Below are 27,875 nucleotides of genomic sequence, written 5' to 3' on the forward strand. Positions count from 1 at the left end.
TCAAACATGCGTGCCTCCCTAAAGTTTGAATCAAGCTCTTAAGGGCCTCGACTGACACCAGTGTTTTAAGAACAACGTTGCCAAGAGAACATTATACCAATGCAGAATTAATACCTCATAGGCTGGCTTATTTCACAGCAGACATTTTGAATAGCAGGCAAAGCACAAGCGCAAGTGATAACAATAAGGACAGCTCCAACAATAACACCTGATATATATGCAACTATTATTAAAATTAAGGATACAGATGTGTTTGATGCTTCACAGTTGTATTCTTTCAGAGTAGAAAAGTAATGTCTGTAATATCTTTTAGAGCCCCATCTGATTCATCTGTATGGCCTCACTTAAACGTTTTAATGGGTCAGCAGCTCACCTCACTATTACGACTCTTGGGATGGAGTGGGCCTTTAAATTCAGACTCTATTTTGATGGAAATCACGACTCTATATGCATCAAATACATGAAATGGGAAATATGTGTATCCTTCTGAGCCCCCACCCCCTCGTGTCATTATAATCAATATACAGTCTTGTCATTTCCTGCCTCTTCCTGTGGTCCAGGAGGGAGGGACAAGAGGACATCTTTGTGCACATCCATCGAGGAGGAGTCTCCTGGAGGACTTCCAGTAGCCGCTCGGCCCACGCCTTCTTCCTGCTCCCCCTCCCTCCTCTTCGTCCTCAGCAGCTACTGCAGCAGCATCCCAGTGCCTCTCCCGCCACAATGGGCCGCAAGCTCTTCACTGCGTTGATGTGTTGATATTGGGATATTTCAGTTATGAAATATGAATCATGCATTTGATATTTCTGGCCACTTTGCTCGCCAGCATCCTTTCGGTTTGGCTTCATCCATCACTAGCGTCATCCGGTACGTATTGTAATCGCCTGCTGGCTTTTTTTGATATCACTCTCACCTTATTAAATACGTATATCTCTTACTGTGTTTGGCTAAAATAATACCAGATGTTTTACTGTATTTGCACATCATCGCGTTTGCCCCCCCCCCCCCCCCCCCCCCCCCTCAAGAAGACAGGGAACTGTCATATGTTGTATGCGGTGTCTTCAACGTGATGGTGCATGAGGGCAGACTATAACGTCCCAGCGTCTTTTGTTCATCTTGTAAAAATAGTGCTGTTTATTATGTATGAGTGGCTCGTCTGAATTAAGACCTATTACATGGACCATTTTTCACTGAAGTTCATGATATTAAGCTGTCTGAGGCTGTTTGAATTAGTATTGCATAATGAACACTGCATGTATCTGCTGCAGAGTTTTTCACTTTGGCAATAAGCATATCACAAGTACCTTTCAATGAAATGAAGCAATTTATATTCTGTATTCTGAATCAGTTTAGCTTTAGTTTGTATTAAGCTGTCAGTATACTACAGCATTTAACCAATCTCCCTGAACTGTGTCCTGAAGAATTGCCTCAGTATTATCAATGCGTTTCATGAATAAAGAATGACAGCTGGTTCAGTGTGTGAGGACCGGGCAGGGTTTTTCATGTCTGTGCGGTGGGATTTCTCTTGCAGTTTCTCAAGGAGCAGAGGACAAGGTTGAGAGGGACGCAGTGCCACCACTGCTGAAGCAACAGGCAACTGCAGCACCTGCTACAGACAACACAACACACCATGCAGTAGAGCATGTGATCACCTACCCCTCGCGGCTGATCTACTACCTAAATGAGGACTCAGAGAGTACCTACCATGATCTGGACACCCGGGCCAGGAACCAAGCCACAGTGGGCCAGGTGAGCCAGTGCTGAGGGAAGATTGATGAGGGAGATTGATACTGGGGTGTAGTGAGACATCATTTCTCAGAAATACTCTTGTGATCAATAGCAGGAGTGGTCAAGGCTTTGCAGCTTTAGATCCATCTCACAACTTGTGTTTTACTTTCAGCCTGTTTTTGCTTACTTGTCTTTAATGTAATTTTATCGCGGTGTCAGACACACACAGCACATACAGTGTATAGCACATTAACAGGCATGTTTTATGTGTGTCTTCAAGATCTGAAATGCCAAAGCGACCGTGCTGAAGGAAGTGTTTCTTTCTGTATACTAACTGAACATTACCATCTGTCACCACATATCCACCACATCTGTTTTTTGTGCACTGTGCCATGGATGATGCTGAAAGTGGACTCTAGAGGATTTTTGATCTGCAGACTGCAACAATATTAACTTGGCCATCATCTACAGAAACAGTGCCTTTTATCTGAATTATTTTTCCTCCCCTGCAGGCAATCCATCTCGCTCAAGCCAGCTTTCAGTTGGAGGCCTTTGGCACCAGATTTGTTCTGGATCTAAAACTGAACAGGTAAGTCCTCTTCAACTAATTTCAGTCATTAAGTGAACGCTCATATAATTATCATCACATTTTATAACCAAATCTCAGCCACTGTGGTTGTTATACATAAGGTTTGAGATTGTGGTTTAACTGTCAGTCAGATTGAGTTGTCTGTCAGTATCAGCTGCTCAATGTGGAGATGGTTAAAACCAGTAGAAATGTACCCTTTTGTGTTCATGCTGTGGTTAAAGAAAGGCAACAGATTTACACACACAGACACTCCACTCTACAGATACACAAAATACTTCAGCACACTGTTCATACTGAATACTGAGGAAGAAAAGCTCTGATGCAGCAGCTTACATTTTTTAATGCTGAGCCATTTAGCGCACTAATTTTAATGTAGTCTCAATGTAAGGTGATGCAGGAAAAGTTTTTGTAATTAAACTTATAATTTAAAATAAACATAGTATCATAGTGGGAAAAAACATGGTCACAGAGTGAAAGTCTGTTAATAGCTGCATGGTTGACTGTCTTCAAGATGACTGAATAACCAGGTTACTGGACAGAAAGGCATTTTATGTATCTCTGGAAACTACTGACTCCTTTCGAGCTGTGATGTGCCATATCTGAAACAAAAAATGACAACATTTATGGTACCTGTTTGTAGATAACCTTTGTTTGCAAATTATATATACTATTACGTCTCAGTGTCGTGATTAATGCAGCATCGGTCGAAGATAATGTAATCAGAGAAACCGTAATTGATTGGGTCAGCGCGTTTGTTTCCAGAAAGTGCTAACAGAGTTCTTAGCTCAGCTGCCAGGTTTTAGACAAACTGTTATACAGAGTTATTTTGGAAGACTTAAACCCTGTATCTTTAATGAGACTTAATTGGTTTGCATTAAAATTATCTGTGGCCTGTGATCACTGTCCCAGTCAGAGCCATGAGCCTCTGGACACAGACATGAGCTTCGGACATTCAATGATATTGATTAACTCCCATCACTTAGTAGGCAGCCTACATATGTGAAGGCTTAATATGCACATGTACAAGGACTTTAAAGTGCTAATTGAATCTCAAGTCCCTTAATGTGATTTAAAGCTGGATTCTGTAATAAAATATTGTAATTTTATACTATCTGCATGGCTGAGTGGTATTAGATCATCACACTGGCAAAAATGTGCTTCTGTGCAGTGTCTGCTGCAGTTAAAAAACAGAGTCATCATCAACCCAAATTACTGTGAACTCACTCTTTATATCATAAAGTCACTGTTTTTCCATGTTACCTTAGAGTTTTAAGTCTTAACCAAGTTGGTCCAGGATTTTCATTCAGCTGGATAGCTGTTGACGCGATTAAAAACTGCGGATGATCTGCCATCTTTACTGTTGTTTAAGTATTGTTTCAGTGCCACTTAAGAGGCCAATACAGTGTGGATTTCAGCAGCTACCTCTCCAGAAATGCTGCATTTGCTATTGACTTATATGTTTTGGGGAGTCTACATTATTGTGACAGTGCTAGGATCACCATGACCGATGTTTACATAGTGGTTGATGATGCTCATGTATCAGAAAGGCCAATGAGACCTGTGCCATCCTCAAATGTGCATGTGCAATCTTAAGAGAGACAAGGACAAGAGGAATTGGACACACACTTTGTCTTCCACAATCTCACAAGAGACGGAACAGACACAGTGAAATGTGTCTTACAGATGTCATCCTGTACATTGTCAGACATTCAGGAGCCAACATGTAATACAGCGACAGCAGTAGAGGTTTGAAAGTGTGACCTTGATTCCCAGCTGTTTGTCTGCAGGTTATCTGTGAGATACATGAGCTAGCTTCAGTGCGCACCCTTTTTTTTGTGTGAGAATAGGGGTTTGAATTCTGCTTGGTGTTGTAGCTGCGACAGTACTGGTCTATATATAGATAGGTCTGCAACCTGCCAATGGCTGCTACTTTATCTGCTCACCTCTTACTGTACCTGGAAGGTTTTCTTTCTATTTTTTCTTACAACTGAACATTTTCTGGTTAATATAAATAATATATTGAGAGAATAAATGGGAACTCGCATTTAGCTAAGCATTAATGGAAACTTCCCTGTAATGGATTTCAGTTTCCTTTAGTGTTGCAGACCCTTTCTTGGAGCATCTCCATTCATTTAGCTTCAAAGCAGATCATTTCCATGTGTCTGAGGTATAGCATGACATGACAGCATCGTGTGTCGCTACAGGATTCATGGCTGCATTTGATCTGGCGCCAGACTTAAGAACCTCCTGCAGTTTTTTGGTCCTCCCTCTCTGCTTCGCCTGTATCTCACTTTCCTCTGCTGCTGCTGCATTGTGGCACTTCTGTGGACTGAGAGACCTCAGGCCAGGACTCCCTTCTCATGGTCTCGACATGCAATCACACAGACACACTGCCACACACTGCCACACACACACACACACACAATTTGAGACAGTTAAATTCCAGCACCTATGCCCCACCATGCTCTGCAATGCTGCCCACCACCCAAATGCATGCACACTTACACAGAGACCATCATGCTCTGGTGTGGCCCACTCTCCTCTCTCTGCCTCATCCGTCAAGCTAAAAATAGACCCTCACTTAGGAATCTCTCAGACACCGCTCATGCCTCGACTCTCCTCTCATAATGGTGCACTTCCTGCTCTCATGCTGCTGAGCATCACTCAAAAATATCACGTTGCCAGTGTCACGAGAAAGATCCATCATGTTTTTTGTGTGTGCTTTTTTTCTGCTGCAACGCCACTGTGTGTCGGGACATTTTTGATTTGCAAGGGTACTCAGGGAAAAAAAGCGCCATTGTGGCAGAAATTGCAGTCTCTTGAAGTCAACTGTCAGCTAACAGATTGAGTGTGTGTAATGGTGAGGGACGCTGACTCAGACAGTGGGAACTGCTGGGAGGACTGTTGTGTTCAAGGTGAAGCCGAGGCCTCACAATCATTTATCGAGTTAGGTCTCAATGACAGCTGTTTTGTCAGACAAAATTTCTGTTCCTGTTATGTGTACTCTTTCTCAACCAGTGATCTCATTTGAGGAAATGTGAGGAACAGTCATAGAAAACGTAGATTCAGATTTCTGTGTCACTTTGATAACTCTACTTTGCATCTTGTTATGACAGTATTTATTTACATGTTTGTGATTATTCATTTCACCAAATGAAATTTTGTTTGTGCATCCTCTGCCTGTGATAATTAATTATACTCGGGAGTAAATGCATTATAATTTTTCTGAGGGGGCAGGCCACATTTAACATCACCGCTCTGCTTTTGAGATGCCCTGGGAGTGTTTGTGCAGGCTAATCCAAGCACAGTGGCGACGAGTGTTAAAATAGCCAGTTTAAGCAGTACTCACCACTAGTTTAAACCACAATATGTGAGTCAGAAAAAGCAAAAACAGACATGACCAACAGATGTCTTTTTTATTGTCGCTGCATCACATCCTACCATCCTGACCACACACAAATCTCTGTTTTTCAGTGACTTGCTGTCTTCGGATTATGTTGAGATCCACTATGAAGACGGCAAACCTGTTCAATCTAAGGTAATGTTTCCCGCTAATTGTAGCAAAAGGAAGAGACAGACGTAAGCTTGGATGTTGTGATGTTTGTTTTCCTGTGAACCTGTTTCCTTGTTATTTTTCAGTGTAAACCTCGTACATGCTGGCAATCAAATTAACACATCCACAAAATCTTCTCAGCAGACTATGACAAAGAACAGTGTACAGGAAGAAGAGTGGCAATGATAGATAGATAGATAGATAGATAGATAGATAGATAGATAGATAGATAGATAGATAGATAGATAGATAGATAAGAGAGAGATAGAGAGATAGGGCTCTCAACAGAAGAAAGGAGGCGGAAAAAAAACTGGCTGGGAATGAGAGCTAGCTGCTGCTGTTGCTGTTGCTGCTGATTCAGGTAGAGGGTTGGGCTGGGCACACTGTAGCTGAATCAGCAGGGTTTTGCTCCCCTGCAGCCTCCTGCTAGAGCTCTGGTCACGTGACGGGGGAGAGAAAGCACTCTGCAGTATCAGTGCAGCGTGGGATGGGTGAAGTGAGAGAGAGAGAGAATGTCCTCTGCTCACCCTGCATCTGACAGCTGAGTCACTGATAGTGCCAGCACTGTATTAACTCCCCATCATAATGAGCATGACCCCCATGCAGAAATGCATTGCAAATATGGCAAACTGGCATCTGTGAGACAATCTGTTACATCTTTAGAAAATTCAAACTTCAGATAATTAAGTAAAAAACTGATTAAATCTGAGCAATCTGTCAGTGTACACACAGTCATGTATGTTGTGTTGCCTGTGGTCCTGCTGTAGTTACACTAAAGGTTTGTTGTAATGCTGCATTAACACTGCCTTATTTTCCCTCAGGGTGGTGAGCACTGTTACTATCACGGCCAGGTGAGGGGGAACGATGACTCCCACGTGGCTTTATCTACCTGCAATGGGCTGCAGTAAGTGAACAACAGAATTCTTTGTAAACCTTGCTGTCTTCAGAATATCTCTGGATACACTCATCTCAGCTCCCCAGCTCCTATTGACTCAATATCGACTGGCTTCTCTCCCTTCTTCTTCTCTCTTTGCTCAACAGTGGGATGTTTGACGATGGAGTCTATGTGTATCTAATTGAGCCTTTACAACAGACTCATTCAATCGTAAGTTATTTCTGTCACAGAGAACAACATTTTTTGGCCTGCTACATATTCAGCGTTGCCTCTGACGCATGTGCACAATACTATCTACTGTAGCTGCTTTTTACATTTTCATCAAAGGATATCTTCATGACTACAAGGACATTTCTGTCTTTAAAGGAAGGAGATGAGTCATATGAGACAATGATGTAGTCTTGCACAAGTAAATGCCAACTTGCAAAATATGGTTATTTTCGAGTATTTGCAATTTGGACATTGTTTAAAAGATTTCTGATTTACTGAATTAATTAATTTACAGTAATATTTACTGGACAAAAATGTTCATATCAAATATCTATTCACACAATTTTGATTTCTCTTTATACTTCAAACTTAATTTAATTTCATTAAGTGATGTTAAACCAGTGGTTATGTTTTAGTATTACTTGCTGTCAGTATTGATAGTATTGCAGGACAGTATTGATTCATTTAATTCATTCAACCTTTATTTAAATCTTAAAGGAGTCATTTAGTGCAATGGTGTCGAGAGCACATTTAAAACAGAATAATGGTTAGCTGAAATCAATATTAGAATCATATTAACAATGATTTTTGTCTGATGTCAGTATGCATCATGTTATGGTAAATGCATGCAAAATCAAACAGATGTCCAAAGCAGTATTTCACTGTATGCATTACATGACACCAAACTTTTTTATAAAACTAAAGTTTGAATAACAATTTGTTACATTGTCCTCAGAATTATTCATTTGTTCAATATCAAATAATCATAAAGATCAAAAGTCATTAAAGGGGTAGTTTGGCATTGTGAGAAATACTTCTCTTTATTGACAGGAATTAGATGAAAAGATTGATACTACTGTCATGTCTGTACAGTGTCAGTTAGCTTAGCTTAGCATAAATACTGGAAACAGAGGGAAAAGGCTAGCCTGGCTTTGTCCGAGAACTAAGAAATCTACCTGACAGCCCCTGTAAAGCTCATGTTTAACATGTTAGATCTCAAACTAGTTCTTGGCAGTGTGCAGTGAACACCTGGAGTCCTGATGTCACTGTGAGGTTGCCAAGAAACCCGCAGAAGTCTACAGAAATAGTCAATATGTGTTGTATTTAGCTTTAGAACTAACTGTAGCAGCTAACTGGCTGCTGGCTGTAGTGTCATATTTAATGAAGAGATATTAGAGTGGTATCAATCTTGTCTAAGTCAGCAAGAAAGCAAATAAGTCTATTTCCCAAAATGTCAAACTATTCCTTTAAACAATAATATTGAATAATGACCCACCCCAAATTAGTAGTATTCCTGTCATCACTTTTAAAACACACATTAGTTTTATACACTAATTTGCTTAATGTTGTGAAAGCTAGATCTTACTCATAGTTTCTATTGTGAACGCTGTACCTCTTGTCCCATCGTCCCAATTCTTTAACACTTGATGTCCTCCTCTCCACCTGGATGTCCTCCTCGCCCACAGGATACAGCTGCAAGGCCTCACAAACTAAGAAGAACAGCCTCTCTTCACTGGAACAATGATTCAGAGGAACAGGGTAAAGGTTTCCATCACTATCATCCATCACTTTACATTATCATTCATCACCACACCTCTCTTGACCCTTGACATTTCCTTCTACTTTCATGTGTCAACCAAAGAACTACATGTATGTCCACAAGTATTGATTCATGAGGCCATAAAAGGGCCTGCCAGGGGTTAACAAAAAATGTATCGGTGGTTACAACTTAAAATTTTATGATGTTGTTTTATGAGTTAAAACAATTAAAACACCAGTGGAATACATTTTACAGTGAATTAAATATAGTAATCTATTAAATATATAGATGTTGTGGTAGCTCAGTTCTATCATGTCATCTTCACTCTAGTTTAGCACACTTAATTAATTCAACATAGGGCTTCATGGGAAATTTAGAGAAACTATTTTGGAATTTCTGGGGGGAAAAAATACAAGCAAAACACATTCCTGTTGAACTGAAGCCATGCAATTCTACAGAATACTTGAAAATACATAATACGTGTGTTGAAGTGGCAATTCTCTTGTGTATTTGCAGTGGAGGAGGAGGTGCTCTTCTCAGAGCTGGATGACTTGTCCTGGCTGAAGCGCAGGAAAAAGCGAGCAGTAAGTGTCTGATCTTAACTCTCGAATGTAATGCACCAAACTTAAGTTCACCCACCCTTGAATTGTTATACAGTGGGTTTAATGATTGTAAAACTGTGCGCATAGTCTCGTGGTTGAGACTATGCAGTTGGTCATGGTCATGTCTGTGGCTTTATTTTTCAGATGCCTCGCAGCATATTTGAAGAGATGAAATATATGGAGATCATGATTGTCAGTGACCACAGTATGGTATGGGTTCTTATTCAAAGCAGAAATATTAAAAGCCTGTGACTGACTTGAACTTTTAACTTTTCATACTACATAAGTGGTAGTCTGAAACTTATAAAAACTCATCAATATTTCAGATCTGTTCTTGCTTTTTGTCCCTATCACCTTTTCCCACAACAGGGAGTTGTTCCACTGAAACTAGTACAGTGAGTGTGTGGCACTGTGTGTTGGTGTCACTGCACCTTATTCATCTTTGCCTTGTTTTCTTTTCTTTGTCCCTGCAGTTTAAACGGCACAGGAACAAGCAGCACATACAGAATTTTGCCAAGTCAGTGGTGAATCTTGTGGATGCTGTGAGTAAGCTCTTTAGTTACCCTTTGAGAAATATTGAGTTTATGCTTAACACATGTACAATTAGTTGTTGTTGTTTTTTAGTAGCCATGATAATGATGTGGTTCTATGGATGCTAATGTCAGATGGTCAACTCACAGCTTTGCTTCAGACTACATAACTCAACATTAATGACATTTATGGTCTCCAGGGAATGAATCCTATTGACTTTGATAATCCCTTGACTTAAAATAATAATAGCCTAAAATATTTCTGCAGCTATAAATTGGATTGACTCAAAATTGATGTGCCCCCAGACATCCTTATGACTGATTTCTCTCCTAGGATCACAAGCTCATCAACATTTGACTTTGTTCAATTATCTGGTTTATGAAAAAATGAACAAACTTGAAATAGTGATAGCTCCAAAATATGTTCTTACAGTGTGCATCTGTTGTTATTTTACATAGTATGGCACAGCTGAACATCTCCTTATGTGTCACAATGGATAACACCTCTCGAACCCTCAGTCAGTCCCATAGTTGTCTTACTGTTAGCCCTTATTGTGCCGGTGTGTGCTCTGTGTTCTCGTCACATGCATTAACACTCCTCTTGTTCCTCCTCCCTCCCAGTGTGTTGCATCCCCTCGTCTGTCCTCCTGAGGCAGTTCAAACTCTAATTCACACCCAGTGTTATTCTCCTGTCCCTGTGCTGTTGCTTCTGTCTCCCTCTGCCTCTCTCTGCCTCTCTCTCTCTCTCTGCCTCTCTCTCTGCCTCTCTCTCTCTCTCTCTCTCTCTCTCTCTCTCTCTCTCTCTCTCTCTCTCTCTCTCTCTCTCTCTCTCTCTCTCTCTCTCTCTCTCTCTCTCTCTCTCTCTCTCTCTCTCTGTCTGTCTTTTTTCTTCCTTCCATTCACTGCACACTTCAATGGCAGATCTTCAAAGACCAACTACATACTCGTGTGGTGCTCGTTGCTGTGGAGATCTGGACGGACAAGGATCAGATACCTATCAGTGTTAAGCCACTGGAAATGCTGCGAGATTTCTCCAAGTACCGGCAGCAGAGCATCAAGCACCATGCAGATGCTGTGCACCTTTTCTCGTAAGTTAGCCATCCAAAACAGTATGAAAACATTGGGCATGTGGTTTATAAATGTAGTATATTTCTGGTACTGTAGTAATGGTATACTACCAATATTATAGCCAGTAGTAAACCAGCAGCACTGTTTTGTTGAACATTGATTAGGATAGTCCAGTCCAAATTGCATGACCAGGTAGAAAAAAAGTAAAACTTTAGTAAAATAGATGTTTTTCACAACAACCATTCAGATCTACCAAACAACATTAATGATACCTGCCTTAATAATTTCTGGAACAGACCATTAATTCTACCAGTGCATTTTTCTCTTCAAAATGTGAATCTGATTCATCTGGCAATTATAAAAAACAGAGTTCTAATGCCAGCAGTCTAGCAAGATTCAGTTTAGTAAGAATTATTCAGAGTAAGACGACATTTAAAGTGCAAGATGTACAAAGAATAAAAAAGAGAAAAAAAGTATCAACGGGCTTTTTCAGAAACAAACAAAAAAAGTGTTAAAAGAGTCATGCGGTTTAGATTTCTTGCCTACCTGGGGGTTGTAAACACAACGCTAACATATTACACCTTTTAAGCTGACAGGACAAACACAGTGGCAGAGAAGAACAACATTAGCATTCATTTGGAACTATGCCTCCGGCCACCTGACTATAGGTCTACATCAACAATCTTTTTAGCTGTTTTGCTCTCAGCCCATATCTGAGGGAAATATCTGGCTCTTCAGCAGCTAAATGTTTCACTATATTCATTTACTAGTCACTTACGCCTGTCTGCCATTTGGTGGATAAACCAAATCAGTAAAATAACAGGCTGAAATAAATGAGCAGAAGGTACATACATAGAGCTGAGGGAAACTGTAGAGTTGGAGTCATAATTCTTTGTTAGTTCACCTGGTACACTGGTAATACCCTGGTAGTCAAGTGGACCTGTGTTAATATAAAATTATTGATTAGAGCCACTTTAAAGGCACTACACTCCCACACAGGCGAGTGCGGGAGCTGTTAAACAAACTAAGTCTGTACAAGCCTACTCAGTACTGAAGAGAAGTCTAGTCTGGAAACATAAGTAAGCACAGCTGTGTGATTGGACTAAGGGTGAGTAGAGGCTTTAATATTGGTTTTCAATAATAAAATGAACTCCTTTTGTTTCTAGATTGACTATTTTACCGATTAATACAAATTAAGTCGGTGTATTTTATTGCTTTTTGTAAACCTCTAAAGGGAGACATAAAAAGTTTGGGAACATTTGTGACATTTTTACCTTTTATCTTCCTTTCAACACTCTTGTAGAAATGCGACCTTCCACTACCGAAGAAGCAGCGCAGCGTACTTCGGGGGCATGTGTTCTGTGAGCCGTGGTGTAGGAGTCAGTGAGGTCAGATTTGCCGTTTTAACATCTCGTATCACACTTTTCATCTATCACAGAGTGTGACTGCAGGTGAATATTCTCAGGTCTCTTCTGCTCCCACAGTACGGCACCGCCTGGTCCATGGCAGGGTCTCTATCACAGAGCCTGGCTCAGAACCTAGGCATCCAGTGGGACCCGGCGTCCAAGAGAAGTATACATGAAATACATTATTTTCTCTATAGATTCGCTTTTTTTATACATTGCTGCTTCACAGCTAGTATAAGTGAGTAAGGGGGGCTGGGGGGCTACAGAGCTAAAATCACTTTAAAGGATCAGGTCACCCAAGTCATAATATTGACCATAGTGTTATTGAGGATCCTGTCTTATCCTTAAAAAAAATCAGTGGAGTCCATCCAATGCTCGATGACATTTAGCTTTTGTTTTATGGAGGCTGAATGCACTTACTTTAAGTTGTTTTGGACAAAAGCCCCTGCCAAAGTAATTTGCTTGGGTTTTGAGATTTGCTTGTACGGTTATGTCATTGTTCCATATAAAGTGGTTTGTGGTCTAACTTGAGTAATTCATATCATTGTTGTTTAAAAAGCATGCTTTTGAATTTTTCAAAATGTCATTTTCAGTGCTTTGGGCAGCAGAAATCCAGTTAACCTCCACTGTACTGTGGTGACGGCAGATATCTTAAAACTTCAGCAAATAAACCACATCTGCTGGCATGGCGTTTGAACCAACCTCTGACCTACCATAACTACCATAGTGGTCTACATGTTACTATAAATAATATTTGTGGTCTTGGATGTCTTTAGGTATTTAAAACAGCAGATGACGCCTGTAAAACAAAAAGGTGTCTTTGGACTGGAGCAAATTGTCTTTTGACTCCTGCAGTGAAAAGGAGCATCAGATGGACAGACAGTAATTATCTTGGGATAAAGTGTCTCTAAAGGAGACCAAAACAAAAGGTAAAATATATGTAACTTTATGTGGTCGGAGAACTGGCTGAGCTTTATAGGAGAGTGTGAGTATCAGTGAAACATAAAATGAGTTAGGAAATTAGGAAGTATGGTGCAAAATCACACTGGTTAATGACTGAGTTAATAAAGTAGCAATGCATTCATATTTAACACTTTTGATACATATTTGATAATTTATTTAGATTTTCTCTCTGTTTATTTAAATGTGACGATACATTTCAAATATGCTGTTGTCAGTCTCTCACAGCACCTTAAAAAGTTTTCAAAAACAAAAAAATAATAAAAAAGTATCTAAATATTTAATCTCCCTCTCTCTCTGTTTTTCTGCTCCCTCCTGTTTTCAGAGGAATGCGGTTGTGCTGACGTGTGGTCAGGCTGCATAATGGAGGAGACTGGGTAATGCACACACACACACACACACACACAGAGAGAGAGAGAAAAGAAAGAAATAGTGGAGTAATGACTAATGCTGGTTTTATGGGTGCTAAATAATGCAGCTTTCACCACTCTAGGACTGTGGGTGTGAGGTTATCGCTGTATTAAACTGCAGAACTGGCAGATAAATGTTTTTCCGCCTGTTTTTTTAAATGCATTTTTGCCTTTATTGGACAGTGGACAGTATAGAGGAGACAGACTGGGGAGGGATATGCAACAAAGGCCCCATTACACAATGTAATTAAAAAAATTGAAATAAATATATAATGAGAATATTTTTAGAAAGATAATATATTGAAAAGAGCTCCAGTAATTCTTATAAACCCATCACTGCTGCTCCCCACATTTTTCATGCTATTAAAGCCCATTACACACATGCAGCCTATCACTGAAATTCACTGAAATTTCCTGCATGGGGTCATGTGTGAATGGGAGCAGGGATCGGTATTCAGGGAAATCTGTACTGCCAATCTAGTAACATTTTGGATATGTCCATCTGACAAAAGACACCTAGACAAGACTCCGCTGTTGACATATTTGAATCTGTGCTTATGGTTGTCTTGCCAATGCTTTCATGGGTGATTTGTCTTGAAAACTTGTTGAATATCAAATATTACATTACAAAAACATTGGCAATGGACAAAAATACCTCCTCGCCCACCATGTTCCTGAAAATAATAAGAGAAATCATGTATGTCTGGCTTAATCCCGATCTTGTTCTTCTTCTTCTGAGTTGCATTACTGCCATCTGCTGGATTGTGCCTTGCCCAGTCCAGCAGACACTGCCATGGTGAAAATTCCCAGAATGGAAATGTTCTTGAATGTAACTGCATGTGTGAATAGTGAAAATGACCAGCAGTGCCTGAAAGATGATCCCAGTCATTTACTGGGAACTATGTGTGAAAGTGGTTTATATTGTCATTAATTAATTAGTTGCTGCTCTCCGTGTTACGGGGAGCGGAGCGGTGGACCCAAATTCAGGAGGCATCAGACACAGGAAGTGAAGGATTATCTTTATTACATCTCAGGAGTGCAGGCAAAGCAAAACTGAACAGGACAGAACAAAACTGAGCTACAAAGCATCCAACAAGACTGAATTGAAACACAGGACTGAAATACTAACTGAATTAAAGAGGAGATGAGGTGCAGGTAGGGAGTTGGGCGGAGATACCCAAGAAAAGGGAATGAGGAGACAAAACAGGAGGCCGGAAAAGAAGCCGACAGGCAAGGGTATACACTGGGAAAAGGGCATGGCTGACAAGGCTCGATGCAGGGCAGGTGCGGAGGAAAAAGCAGGCTGGGGAGGAGCACAGGCACACTGGAGGGAAACAGTGCAAACAGACAACCAAAAATGCAGAAAACACAAACTGGCACAAGAAAGCCTTAAATGCCAGCAAACAAAAAACACTCTGTGCTCTAGCTATGTGGGCTCTAAGATAATCCGCAAGGAGGAGAGGAGAAGAAATATACACAAGATGAAACAGCATCTATAATGCCAGAAATTAAACAAAACTGTATTTATTTAGCTCTGATGGCTGCATATTGCAATTCAACCCACACTGCGACTCAAAGCATGTTGGCAGCTTGAAGTGTAAAATAAATTAACTTATATTGATATTAATTTGTTGTAATTTTACCGTAGTCCGATTCCTATGTTTGTGTTGCTCACATAATATTCTCTCAGTATTCTCATCAGTGTGGATAATTTGAGGACATATGCAGTAAACTCTAATAGACAGCAGTGATAGTCGTCAGTAATAAACAGCTTAAAAGTCAATTGTCACGCTACAACAGCCTAAACAGTGTGCATGTCCAAAAGATGCTCTAGCTTACAGTGACTTTAGATCTCATTAGCTCAGCTAAATCACACACATGGCGCTGTGGTTTGTCAGCACTCACATTTCTGCTTGAGCATCACAGATATTTTCTCCTTCCACAGAGTCCAACACGCACGGAAATTCTCCAAATGCAGCATCTTGGACTACAAGGAGTTCCTTTTGAAAGGTGGAGGCTCGTGTCTGTTTAACAGGCCAACCAAGGTTAGAGGAAACACATCTGCCCCCCTGTGCACTCTGTCACAGCTGTTACACATCACACATACCTCATAGTCTTTTACACTCTCTTGACTTCTTTTGACAGCTGTTTGAGTCGACCGAATGTGGGAATGGATTTGTGGAGGCGGGAGAGGAGTGTGACTGCGGACCCCGAACAGTGAGTTTGCTTTTCGGTTCAGTAAGTCACGTCTGTTTGTTGTCGTCATGTTTGTTCAGATGGGTGAAGCTCAGGTTTATTTTCAGGAGTGCTACAAGGAATGCTGCAAGAAGTGCTCCCTCGCCAATGGCGCACACTGCAGTGATGGCCCCTGTTGCAATAACACATGTCTGGTATGAGTTTGGTCTATTCTTACTGTTGTGTTGAAATATTAGATAATACAGATATTAAATTGTACTGCTGAAATCCTAATTTAGGCTACTCTCCTTTTTCTTGCCAGTTCTATCCACGAGGTTACAGTTGCCGCTATGCTGTGAATGACTGTGATATCTCAGAGACCTGCTCTGGGGACTCTGGACAGGTGGTCTAGTGTAGCACTGTTACATGTGTTTTTTTTCTGTTCAAAACTGTTCATCTTATTTTTTGCATATTGAAAGAATGTGCATGGTTAAGGAGATGTCTTGTTTGTTTACAGTGCCCTCCCAACCTTCATAAACAAGACGGTTACCTCTGCCAGGTAAACCAGGTAGGCATGACATTTGAAAGCTTTTTATTGCTCCTAACTGGAGCAGCCATACAGCAGAATATAACTTCAGAAGCAACACACAGAGTGTCTTTTAAAAAAAAATGTCCTCACTATTTGAAGGGCCGCTGCTACAATGGAGAGTGCAAGACCAGAGAAAACCAGTGTAAATACATCTGGGGATCAAGTAAGATGAATATACTTTCACATATCAAGTTCACATTAGCTCTCACTATTGCAATGTGTGAAAAGAGGCTCTGGTAGTCAGTGCTGTGCAGTTCACCTCCCTCCTCTGTTCCTCTTCTGTCCACTGTGCAGAGGCTGGAGGCTCGGAGAAGTTCTGCTATGAGAAGCTAAATACGGAGGGCACAGAGAAGGGCAACTGTGGAAAGGATGGAGAGAAATGGCTCCAGTGTAGCAAACAGTGAGTTTCAAGAGAGGACATTGCAGGAAATAAAAACAACAAATGTTGACTAAAAGGCTTTACAGAGAAATTTTAAATTCGGTTAGATAATGAGAAATGAAATCAAAAACTGATTACAGCAATCATTTGATTATCAATAATTAACAGGACTCAAACACTGTGGTAAATAGATGGGTCTTAAAGGATAAGGCTGTTCTATATCTTTCTTATTGTTAACAAGTGAACAAAGTGCTTAAAATGGAACTGCGTTCCTATGAATACACAATGGCATCTGCCTTAGGCGGCGATCAGCATTTTGCAGGTTTCAATGCACAAGGCGTACTGCACTGCCTTTTTTGTTGTATCCTACAATTTAAAAAAGGGCAGTTTGCTGCATCTTTTTTTATTGTTGCTAGGCAACCACCCCAATGTCATCTCCTTAGCCTAACCATTATTTTGCTGTGAAATAAACTCCTTCTAGCCTGCTGTTTTCTTTTCAGGTCATGGTAACTACGGTTGTTAAAGTCATATAGTTCCTGGTATCCAGCAACAGCCAACATTACTTTATCTCAGACTGGTCTGGTTATCTCCAGTTGTTGTCATCATCACCACAGAAGACCCGCCTCTCAATATATGCGATTTGACAATGGTAAAAAACACAAATCATGTCAAAAATGCAAGGTGCTTGAGAAAAAGCTGCTAAATAGTTCTCTGGTCTGGTCTGACTGGGGCCTTAAACAGAATTACTCTCTAGACAGTGAAAATGTGAGCTGAAATGTTAGTCTTTGAAGCCATCACTAAACTACTGTGACATGGAAGGAGCATGTCATCCAGTGCAGCAGCGTGGCTCATTGATGTGTTTTTAATGGTTAATTGACAACTACGGAGGTCTACAGCACAGAGGAATAAAACATGATTGTAAGTAGGATGAGTTCATTGTTGGTTTGGCTTTGATCATGAGATTGGTTGACAATAAGAAAAATAGAGAAAATTGCCAGCCATCCTTTTAAGGAGGGATTTAAAGTGGTGATAAATGGAAAAATCTAAATGAGTATTCAGTGGAACTCTTTACATGTTTTTCTCTGCTTTTCTTTACAGTGATGTGTTCTGTGGTTACCTGTTGTGTACCAGCATTGGCCGTAACCCACGCATTGGACTAATGAAAGGAGAAATCACTCCAACCTCCTTTAACCATCAAGGCAGGGTGGTAGAATGCAGGTAAACATGTTTACTATATTATAACACCTGTTCATGTCCCGAAAACTTGTACTAAAGTCAGTACTTGTACGTATCCTCTGTCCTTATCTGTCTCTATTTGTACCCTTCAACATTTCCTCACAGTGGTGGCCATGTCCTTTTGGATGATGACACTGATTTAGGCTACGTGGACGATGGATCTCCCTGTGGGCCGTCAATGATGTGCCTTGACCGCAAGTGTCTGCCCATCCAGTCACTCAACATGAGCACCTGCCCTACTGGACCTAATGGACAGGTGTGCTCTGCCCATGGGGTGAGTACTCGATGTGTACACCAACACAGTATTTACACTTGGCTCATTGTGGCTGTATTATCATTTCTTTCATTCATGTAAACGTCAACAGAAACTCTTTCGATTGGATGAATGCTCCTGACTCTTGCCTCTGATTTACAAAGTTGAAAACATGAAGATGAAAATCAGTTTCTGAATAAAGCTGAGGGAAAAAAAGGTTATGCGTTGATTTTAATGTCTGTGACACCTTGTTTAAGTATTTATTCATAAGAGTCAGGAGCTTGGCAGACATGTCATCATCATAACAATCTTACTGTAGCCATAGAAACTGTGTGATCTTTGGCTCCATTCACTATTTTGTCATTCACAGCAGCTCTGTTATAACACAGGTTTGCATAATTAAAATGCAGTTGTAGAGCTGGTGCAGAATCAATCTAAATACGTTTTCTTTCCTTATCTTCATTTATGCAGTATGATCGTCTTTACACTGTACTAAGCATCTGTGTGGAAGTCTATATCTTCTGTTAAAATCTTGATTTTATGGATGATCAATAACTTTCTATAAACACCCGATGTGAAGATGGCTGCTGGGAGCAGTGCCAGTGGGGATGGTTCCCAAAATAACCCTAATGTTTCAGCATCTCCATATACAGCTCTTTCCTCGTCACCTCATCTATTTCTTTCTGATCTGTATAGGTGTGCAACAATGAAGCCACATGCACCTGTGACACCACCTGGGCGGGGACAGACTGTAGCATGCCTGACCCGCCAAAAGAGCCTGAGACCACTCAGGACGAAGTACCCAAGGGTCGGTTTCCACCTCTTTCAACCTCTGGCATCTGATGGAATGAATAACACACAAGTTTAATGTGCACTTATTTAATTTAGCCAAATGCACATCAGCAGCACTGACATACATACAGTATATAATGTATATGTTGTTCTGCAATACTGCAATGTCAGTCTATATACTCTGAGTACTCTGAGTCAGCACAGATTATTAGACATCAGAGAGTATGGAAGATCATTTCCGCCGCACAGGTGTACTGGGGTCGTAAAGATTTTCCATGTAAAATGGCGACTGAAGGAGAACATAAAAGCAGTGGTACATTTGTTTAGTTTGATTCAGCAGATGAGATGAACACACAGTCCAGCCGTACACCTGATGCTTTGAGCGCAAGGCACGGGGGAGGTGGTTAAGGAAGCATCACAGAGAGAAAACCGTCACTTCATCCATGACTCTGAAGCGGAAGCCTGCTGTTTTGTTTTGACAGGGTGGTAATAATGCTCCTTTTCCTTCTGCACAGTGAGCGTGGCCACTAACAGGCTGATAGGGGCAGTAGCAGGGACCATTCTGGCCCTGGGGGTGATTTTTGGAGGCACAGGGTGGGGAATAGAGTAAGCATCTTTAACCCTTTCACAGCTCTTCCTCTCATAGTGGTGCCTCAGTGTGCGGGCGGTCTCGTGAGCCGGCCTGAGCCCGTGTGTGCGTCCCGGTGGCTTTGTGTTTTCTTGTGTGTTGGTGATGACCATATAATTGTCATGTGATTGGATGTTTTCAGTGTCGTGTGATTGATTGATGGATTCCTCCTCCTCCTCTCCTGCCACTTCCTGTTGTTCCCCATTACTACAAGCCTCTTTCTTCATCCTCCCTCTTCCTCTTCTTGTCCCTTTTCTTTCTCTTATTCTTAGTCGTTATGTGGTTGCTCCTGTGATCCTCTCCTTTCTGGGGCATGTGGGGCATTTAGATGGTAAAACAGTCCTGAGAAGTGTCCAGTTAGTGACCTGGCTTGCCAGTCATTGGTAGGCTGTGTGGTGACTGGGACCCTTAAAAATATTTTCTACCACTCATACTGCAGGCCACATATACATATATACATATAGTGATGGATACCCAGGGTCTAGTCCTCTGCACAACCTTAATTAAAAATAAGACCACTGATAATCACTACCTCAACTGACACCAGATAAATGTAAATATTCCCAGGGCCTTTACTTCATTATCTTCACGTTGGACATTAAGGGGTCTGAAAAGCATGCAAAATACGCTCTCAGATTCAGTCATTTTACTGTAATAGTATACTTATGGTATGTTTTCTGTTCCATGTGAAATCGTCTCTGTATAGTTACATGTTATTGATACAGTGAGTGAGTATAGAAACTCATGTCTTTTTCCCCATAACCCTTTACAGGTCCTAGTGCCACCAATCTAATAATAGGCTCCATCGCCGGAGCCATCCTTGTGGCTGCCATAGTGCTGGGGGGGACTGGATGGGGCTTTAAGTAAGCAACACGCCGCATGCCTCTCCTGCTCTAACTCTAGCATCCCTGCTGCTTCTAGACACCAGGGTTTGAGCTCCTGCTACAGAATATGGACCCCAGGCTGGACAGCACACAAATATAAAGCTTTTTAAATTGGGTAATCTTTCTGGAAAAGTCTTGTTACGAACACTGGAAAGCACATGCCTAACACTTATCTGCTCAGCCTTATCCAGTGTACATTTGTTGTTCTCATTAAGAGAGTATAGATGATGTTCTGGGGCATACGTGTGTGTTATATTTGTTAGGGTGATTTGGAAAGACACCATGTGGTGAGGGGGGGTCTTGTGTGGATCTGTAGTAGAACCTCAAACTGATTGGACGGGCAGAGCTCAATGCTTGACATGCATGTTCAGTGAAGGACCTTATGACAGTCACACAAAACAGAGGGGAAACAGAGTACTTTTAACAGTTTAATCGTTACAAAAAACTTGTTTACGCTTGTATTATTTTTAAGTTAAAATCTTATTTCCCCTCTGAATTCCAAAGATATACCATCTAGCATACCTCTTTGTAGCCAGGTAATGTACTTAATTGTACAATAGATTATGTTGAATATACTGTATGTTCCAGTCTACCACTGATTAGCCTGCTGTCTTGAGCAACAGGGGTGTTACACATCTTAGTCTAAATAGGCCTAAGGAGTAAATGAGCTATACAATCTTGCAGCCACCAAAGCATGCCAAATAGCAAAGCATCATGGTTGTCACAAACAATTATATAAAGAAGGAGATAAAGAATAAGAAACAAAACATTTCTGCATGTTGACTTGTTGATTTGGAGGAGAGGTCAGTTCATTGCACAAAGGCTGAGCCAAACCCAGAGTGATTTGGTCCAGGGTTGTCGTGCTCTCATCACTTCCATGACCTTTTTCCCAATCCGTTACTGTTTGAGGGTGAGACTTTAAATGGAGTGGTGAGAGAGAGAGAAGCCAGGACCGTTTTTGTTGGCCGCAGCCTTTGTGCCATGGCTGGCCACACCCACTTGGATGGCCAGGCTCCGCCCTAGAGCAGAGCAGGACTCTCGGACCCGCCCACACCAGCTGCCATTGCTGCCTGCTTCACAGACCTGGTACAGACACGGCGCATTGCACTGCATGAACCACGCACAGCAATAGTGCCACGTTCAACTGGCCTACTATTGGAACAGGTGCATGACAGAGTGATAGAAGCCCCACAGCAAGCCACAGTACGGGGAGGTTATGCATCACTCCTGTTGTCGTATTTGTTGTTGTCCCACTGTTGTGGTAGTATTTATCGTTGCTGCTGCTGCTGCTGTGGTTGTTGTTGATGTGGTTGTCTCCTCTTTCCCTCCTCTATAGAGTATATTATATGTTAGCTCTCTCCTCCCAGATGATTATGTTTTGAGTGGAACTAATGTATTTTCCCATCAAAACTGGTAATGAGACATGTCTCCTACACTTCACCTTGTAAGCAGATGTTGCACGCACAAGCCAGTTGGCAGCTGTCTACAAGTACGCAACAGGGGATATTTACATTCATAGACCTTCAACATTCATATTCTGGCATCAGCTTATTTGAAAGTAGACGTTTGTTGCTTTGCTTAATAAACCTGGGGACAGTTTTCAGTGATGTCACTTCTGTTCACTGGAATTAAAAATGATCTCTTGACACTGGTCTTCAGTATGGTCATGTAATAAAAATAAAAACAGGTTTACTGTACTGTGTATCATCATATACTGAGTTGTGAAGGTTTGTGAATATAAATACAACTGTTGGCCTTTTTGTAGGCTGTACTGGCCAACATGGACCAGCCTTTCCTCACTCACACATCTTCAGCATTTTGATCTTTTAGTCCTCAAAAATGAAAAATGATCATATGCCAGAACTCATGAGTCGACTGTTGTCAACTGGAGAGATGAGTGCGGTTGCTAGTCCAGGTTGCACTAGTCGTGTTATAAATGTGATAATAGCTGACACTGACACATGTTTCTTGTCTCTTCATAAGAAATGTGAAGAAACGGCGATATGACCCCAACGCCTCAGCCATTTAACCCACGGAGAGATGGTAATCAGAGACGGACTCCTTCGAGGCTTCCTTAGTGGGCTACCTGACAGCTGGACTGCACTTATTGCTGCTGATCTTTGGCATTAGATTTACTTGAAAAAGACATAGTGGACATTTTAACAAATTCCATTGTAGTGACATTAGAAAAGCAGCCTTTTCGACTCCACTTCACCCATGTAACAACTCCCACCTCCTCCCTGATCTCTAGAATGACAGAGCTCCTCTTCCATTCTTTAGTGCCAGTGCACAGGCGTTCAGGCGGAATCCACACCACTCTCTCACCTGGCATGATTATCCGCACAAAGCGTGCTGCTTGCTGGCCCTCTGGCATGAAGAGCCCTCTCCGCAGGGCTCTGCATGGCTACGAAAGCTATGAATATACTGCAAAAAAAACAAAAAAACTTAACAAAACAAAAAAAAACATACAAAGAGGGGAAAAAATGCAATGCAGGAGATAACCTCATTAAAAACCAAATCCTGTGGAAAATGTTTCTATAGAAGATTAAGGAGCATTAAAAAAAGGCTGCATGTGAGGACCCATAAGGGCAGTGCAGACCACATAGTGAATGCACACACACAGGTTGCAAAATTGTACATAAGAAGAGGAGTTCAGGTTTTGAATTAACAGCATATTTTACAAGGACATCAATTGCTTTTTTTTCTTCTTCTTTTTTTACCTTAGCATGTTGTATAGCGGGTGTTTTTGGCAATGTTATTTAAAAAAACTGCAATAGTGATTTGGGCCAAAACTGTAACCGCACGCTGCACAGCCTGCTGTGATTGTCACGGAAGAGGTTGAAGGTTAGACTCACACGGCCGTGGTGTCGAGGAGAAGCATGTCAGTTCTAGAGGGATTCAGATTGAGATCAGGTCAGATCAACGTCACAAGATTACCCCCCTGCAGTGTTTGAACAGTGACTCAAAAGCCAAAGAACCAATCACCCTGAACATATGGATGTTGTTGCACACAGAGCACTTTCCCCTCTGTCTGCAGCCAGTGGTGCCTCTCCTACTGCTGAGGGCATAAAGTCTGTTCATGCAGGCGTTCACCTGTCCAGCCAGGTGGCACTTAACAGTCCTCATCAACACCCACTATACCCGGCTTAGCCTTTTGCTCTCATAAACTCTTAGTAGAAATCAAGTTCAGCTCTACTGGTAACGCTGCATGCAATCACTATAGTGGGCTTATAATTCTATATGGGAGCCCCCAAAATCCGCAAGAAAAATATGCTACTAAAGATAGGTGCATGTCAACAAGAAAACATTTAACTTTTATTTACTATGCAAAGAGAGATATTGCACAAAAGTATGGGTAATAATGATCAACAACATAGACATGGAATTACAAAAACTTCCGCTAATCAGCTAAACTTTTGTATTTGGCCACTCCCACGTCTCATTTCATTTCGCTTCAACGTACTCAAACTACGACTGGACAACTATTTAAAAAAAACGAACTGGATTAATATTTACAATGAAAAGCGAGAGAACACCTTTTATTTTACATTTGTGGAACTGAAAATCATTTTTGTGTGTTTTTTCATCCAATCTGATATTTTTAATCACACACATGCACACAAATACACACAAACACAAATACACACACTGTATGGTGCCTGTACATATTGAGGCCTGAACAGTTTCCTTGTGCAGGGCTATTATTTCCAGTCCAGCTGATAGTTGGTGTGTTCCAGGTGCTGCCATAGCACTGGCATCGTTGTAAACCTCCATGTTACTCATTGTCTGGTGTCCCTCTCTCACTGCATCATGTACAGTTGGACCGATGAATAAACTAATGACAAATTTTATAAGAGCGTCTTTGACTCTTTCTATGTCAAATTCTCACTGAATTTAATTTACCCTGTGAAGCATAATAGCTATATGACAATCTCAGACTTTCTGATTACTTTTACATTTTCTCTGCCAAGACAGTATAAAGCTACATCTTAACTTGATTAATTAGTAGAGACAAAAAATATGTATAATATATATATTAAAATATATATTTCACTGTTGCATGTCCACTTCACATAAATTGACCCTGTATTTATTCAGTGTCATTCTGTAGAAGCCTTTTATTTTTTTACAGTATATATAGTATAAAATCTTTCTAACTAATTATATTTTTCTGTCATTACATTTTGATTCAAGTCCTGATTGTTGAAGGAGCTACTGTATGTTCCTGGGCCAAAAGGAGGAAGAGCATTGACAAAAATGAACACAGAAATCTCTCCCAACAATTTTCCAATAATTTTAATCAAGGTAATGGTCTGTTTCATTTCCTTGCTTGACAGTAGTGTCATATCCCCTTGGCACATGTATTGGTGTTGTTTGTGGTCATTTTTAACTATCTTCTCACCACATGAGGGATAAACACTGATTGCTGATGTGAAAACTGCTTAATTCAGTGTTTTTATAGGTTCTAATCACTGGGTCCATTTGTTTTGGAAAGGAGGAGACCTGCGGATATTTCGGCACTGGTAAAAACCATGTGAACTATGAACACTGAAGGAAACTGATTGCATTTGTGGTTGTTTAACAATGAAGACAACAACTCTCATGATCCCACTCTACTTCACAACATCATCAAACTCGGTCTTTTGTCATTGTTTTGATTGAGAGCCAGTAGCAGAAAATTACATAGTGGGCATTTAAAAGTTTGAACTATTTTTACTGTGTATTAATTAGTTTGAACAGTTTATCAATTACTTTTAGCTAACTGCTGCTCTTGCTAACAGGTTTTCATTCACTCTCAGTTGCAACATATGGTGTTAGTCATTCTCTTGAATGAGAAAGTGTGTCCAAACTTTTGACTTATTCTGTATATACATACAGTATATATACCTCCTGGTTGGGAAACACTGATCTACGTGATGTTGATCAGTGTGTGGAGAAAAAATCTCTGTACACCAGAAATGTTCTTTCCTCATAGCACAAAACAAATATTATTTCCGATATAATAATAATAATTTGTACTTTCCAGCCTCTCTTCCTGTCTAGAAGCACCATAACATTACATTTAATTCAAAGTTTATAATTTAAGCCTTGCAGTGGAATTTGTCATAAAGTCTGCATCATCAGAATGAATGACTGAGTGACAATCTCACCCAGTACATTTAGTGTTGGCCTCTTACTGCGAAGGTAATTACATTTGAGATCAGGTATGCATGTGACATTTCAGTAAAAGCATAGATGTAACTCGTGCACTACTCTCTGAAACATTGTTCATCGCTCTGCTTGTTTTACAGATAGCAGAAACTCTCCAGTTTCTGAGGTGTGTTTTCTGCTGGCTTTTTATCTTGAGCTGAAAAACTTGTGTCCTGGCTACATTAAGCAGTATGTGCTACATTGCATTAAAGATCTGAATGAAGATTATTTAATCCTTTAGAAAAACAGATGTTAATTTAGGATATATAATCACAAAAACATCTGTTCTCTTTATTTGTGCCACAAAAAAAAAAAACTGGATTTCTTTACGCAAAGGAGTCAAAAGTTTCCTTTTGATCATACAAAAAAATTCACTGCCAGAGGACTGATACCTATTTGATTTCTGCCAACCAGTACAATGATATGTCTGGGACATGTTAGAAACAATTAATTAACTGTTTGCAATCGATTCATTGTTTATGTAAATTTTCAAGCAAAAATGCCAAATAAATGGGTGTTACTCTCTGTAAAATGTGAGACTTTGCTGCTTCTCTTTGCCTTGCATTATACTAATTGAATATTCTTGGATTATAGACTGTTGGTTGGACTGAAATAACTGTTTCAGGACGTCAACTTGGTCTTTAAGGACTCTTCACAAGTTCGAACATTTAATAGAGCAAAACATTTTGTCAAGAAAATCATTGGCACATCAATCAATAATTAAATCAATTATTATTTGCAACTCAACATGCACATTTAAAGTGAATTGAAACTGACTTTAAAAAAAGATCCCCTCATATGGTTAGTTTGTCTCTGTAGCATCAAAAGCAGCTGCATATAACTCTTTCTTGGACAGGTCTTAATCTGTGAAAAGTAAAAATTCTGTCACTTAATTTTAATTATGGAATAGTATGATGGCAAGGAAGCTGTATTAGTTGATTAGTGTGTGCTGGACAAACCTTTACAGCACACACTGACTAAACAATAATACATTATTATTATTTTTACCCTTTCAAGGGACAATTCAGCTGTTAGTTTTGCTCCTGAATATATTGCACTTTTTGTGTCATGCATTGGAATTCATTATTATAATATTATTATTCTGGTAAGAGCTGGATTTTTTTTTCTTAAGGCTGCATATACTTTTTTTTTAAAAACACAACATGATCAATAGGATATACTTGACAAACAGTGGCTGCCTGCAAAGGAGGGAGGCACTGACGTCAATTAAGACCCAACATATACTAACCTAACATCAATCAACACTATAGTCTTGGTCGTCGGCCCAGCTTTAGTGGTAAGTAGTCTTTTATCGGAAAAATATTCTAATTCCATTTGATTTTGACTAAGTTTATAGTATTATTTCCATTTAGGCCTTTATAATGTGTTTGCCTGGTTAATTATGGGCCTGGCCTGATGAGTTTAGGCCAGCGATAAGACTTTAACATACTGAAATATGTAAGTTTGCAGATGAGTTAAATTGCAAAGAAAATGCTTTGACAGGTGTTTTTATGACTTTTAACTGAGCCGCCAAACGAGCTAAATAATCAAATGTAGGTTAATTCATGTGTTAAATGAACTTTACTGACGAACCTATAGCAGAAACAGCTGACCTGCTGTATGTTGTGCCCTGTGCAGATGGTCCCTCTGCACTTGAACATACCTGTGGTCACAGTGTTTGTGCTGAGCTGCATGTGTGCCGCGCCGCTGCAAGGCCAGAAGCCGGGCCAGGTTGACCCACTGACGGCCCACCGGGCAAACCCGCAGTGCTGGGACTCCTCCTCGGCTTTGCTGCTGGAGATGCGTACCCCGAGGATCGCTGACACGGTGCCCGCCTTCTGGGACCTGATGGTGTTCCTCAGGTCGTCAGACAACAACAAACACGCGGAGCTGTTCTGGGACCTGGCCCAGCTCTTCTGGGACATCTATGTGGACTGCGTAATGTCCAGGAGTCACGGTCTGGGGCGACGACACATCACTGAGGTGCACTCCCTCATCACTGACAGTAAGTGTCCAGTGCACCTGTAAATGTGGGAATGCTGTACTGCTGTCTGTTTCTCTTCTTATTTCATTTTTTTTATGATGAGGATGCTTTATTAACTTTTCTATCAGTTAAAAATATAATGAATTCAACTTTTTTTGGTCATGATACCATATCACAATACCTACAGAGTACAGTGGTGGAGTGTAGCAGCACTTTTACACGAGAACTGCTTTCAGTACAACTTTGAGGTACACTTGAGTATTTCTGTTGTGTACTA

The 27,875-nt window shown here is 40.6% G+C and overlaps 2 protein-coding genes across 2 annotated transcripts; both read left to right on the forward strand.

Annotated features, from left to right (window-relative positions):
* The first annotated feature begins 717 nt into the window (after window positions 1-717).
* Window positions 718-24,278, forward strand: LOC133993260 (disintegrin and metalloproteinase domain-containing protein 23-like). Its single transcript, XM_062432156.1, has 26 exons — window positions 718-864; window positions 1,529-1,746; window positions 2,238-2,314; window positions 5,789-5,852; window positions 6,689-6,771; window positions 6,909-6,972; window positions 8,439-8,511; window positions 9,029-9,096; window positions 9,259-9,324; window positions 9,588-9,656; window positions 10,566-10,732; window positions 12,016-12,100; window positions 12,197-12,284; window positions 13,404-13,455; window positions 15,434-15,533; window positions 15,634-15,705; window positions 15,792-15,878; window positions 15,986-16,066; window positions 16,181-16,231; window positions 16,352-16,415; window positions 16,547-16,652; window positions 17,730-17,849; window positions 17,973-18,141; window positions 18,817-18,928; window positions 20,313-20,403; window positions 22,408-24,278. The coding sequence occupies exons 1-26, from the start codon at window positions 789-791 to the stop codon at window positions 22,451-22,453; spliced, it is 2,349 nt and encodes a 782-aa protein (XP_062288140.1). The 5' UTR covers window positions 718-788; the 3' UTR covers window positions 22,454-24,278.
* On the forward strand, window positions 22,677-27,642 carry LOC133992602 (protein FAM237A-like). The gene is made up of 2 exons (XM_062431288.1): window positions 22,677-22,850; window positions 27,253-27,642. The coding sequence occupies exons 1-2, from the start codon at window positions 22,677-22,679 to the stop codon at window positions 27,640-27,642; spliced, it is 564 nt and encodes a 187-aa protein (XP_062287272.1).
* The last annotated feature ends 233 nt before the right edge of the window (window positions 27,643-27,875 follow it).

Source organism: Scomber scombrus, chromosome 13 (assembly GCF_963691925.1).
Source record: "Scomber scombrus chromosome 13, fScoSco1.1, whole genome shotgun sequence".
Taxonomy (NCBI): domain Eukaryota; kingdom Metazoa; phylum Chordata; class Actinopteri; order Scombriformes; family Scombridae; genus Scomber; species Scomber scombrus.

What these genes read in the sequence shown, in the direction of transcription:
- LOC133993260 (XM_062432156.1), top strand. Translation starts at nt 789, where the DNA reads ATGCATTTGATATTTCTGGCCACTTTGCTCGCCAGCATCCTTTCGGTT. An exon ending in CAATGATTCAGAGGAACAGG is followed by an intron (nt 8,512 to 9,028) that starts GTAAAGGTTTCC and finishes GTGTATTTGCAG; the next exon opens with TGGAGGAGGAGGTGCTCTTC. An exon ending in TTGTCAGTGACCACAGTATG is followed by an intron (nt 9,325 to 9,587) that starts GTATGGGTTCTT and finishes TTGTCCCTGCAG; the next exon opens with TTTAAACGGCACAGGAACAA.
- LOC133992602 (XM_062431288.1), top strand. Translation starts at nt 22,677, where the DNA reads ATGACAGAGCTCCTCTTCCATTCTTTAGTGCCAGTGCACAGGCGTTCA. An exon ending in ACGAAAGCTATGAATATACT is followed by an intron (nt 22,851 to 27,252) that starts GCAAAAAAAACA and finishes TGCCCTGTGCAG; the next exon opens with ATGGTCCCTCTGCACTTGAA.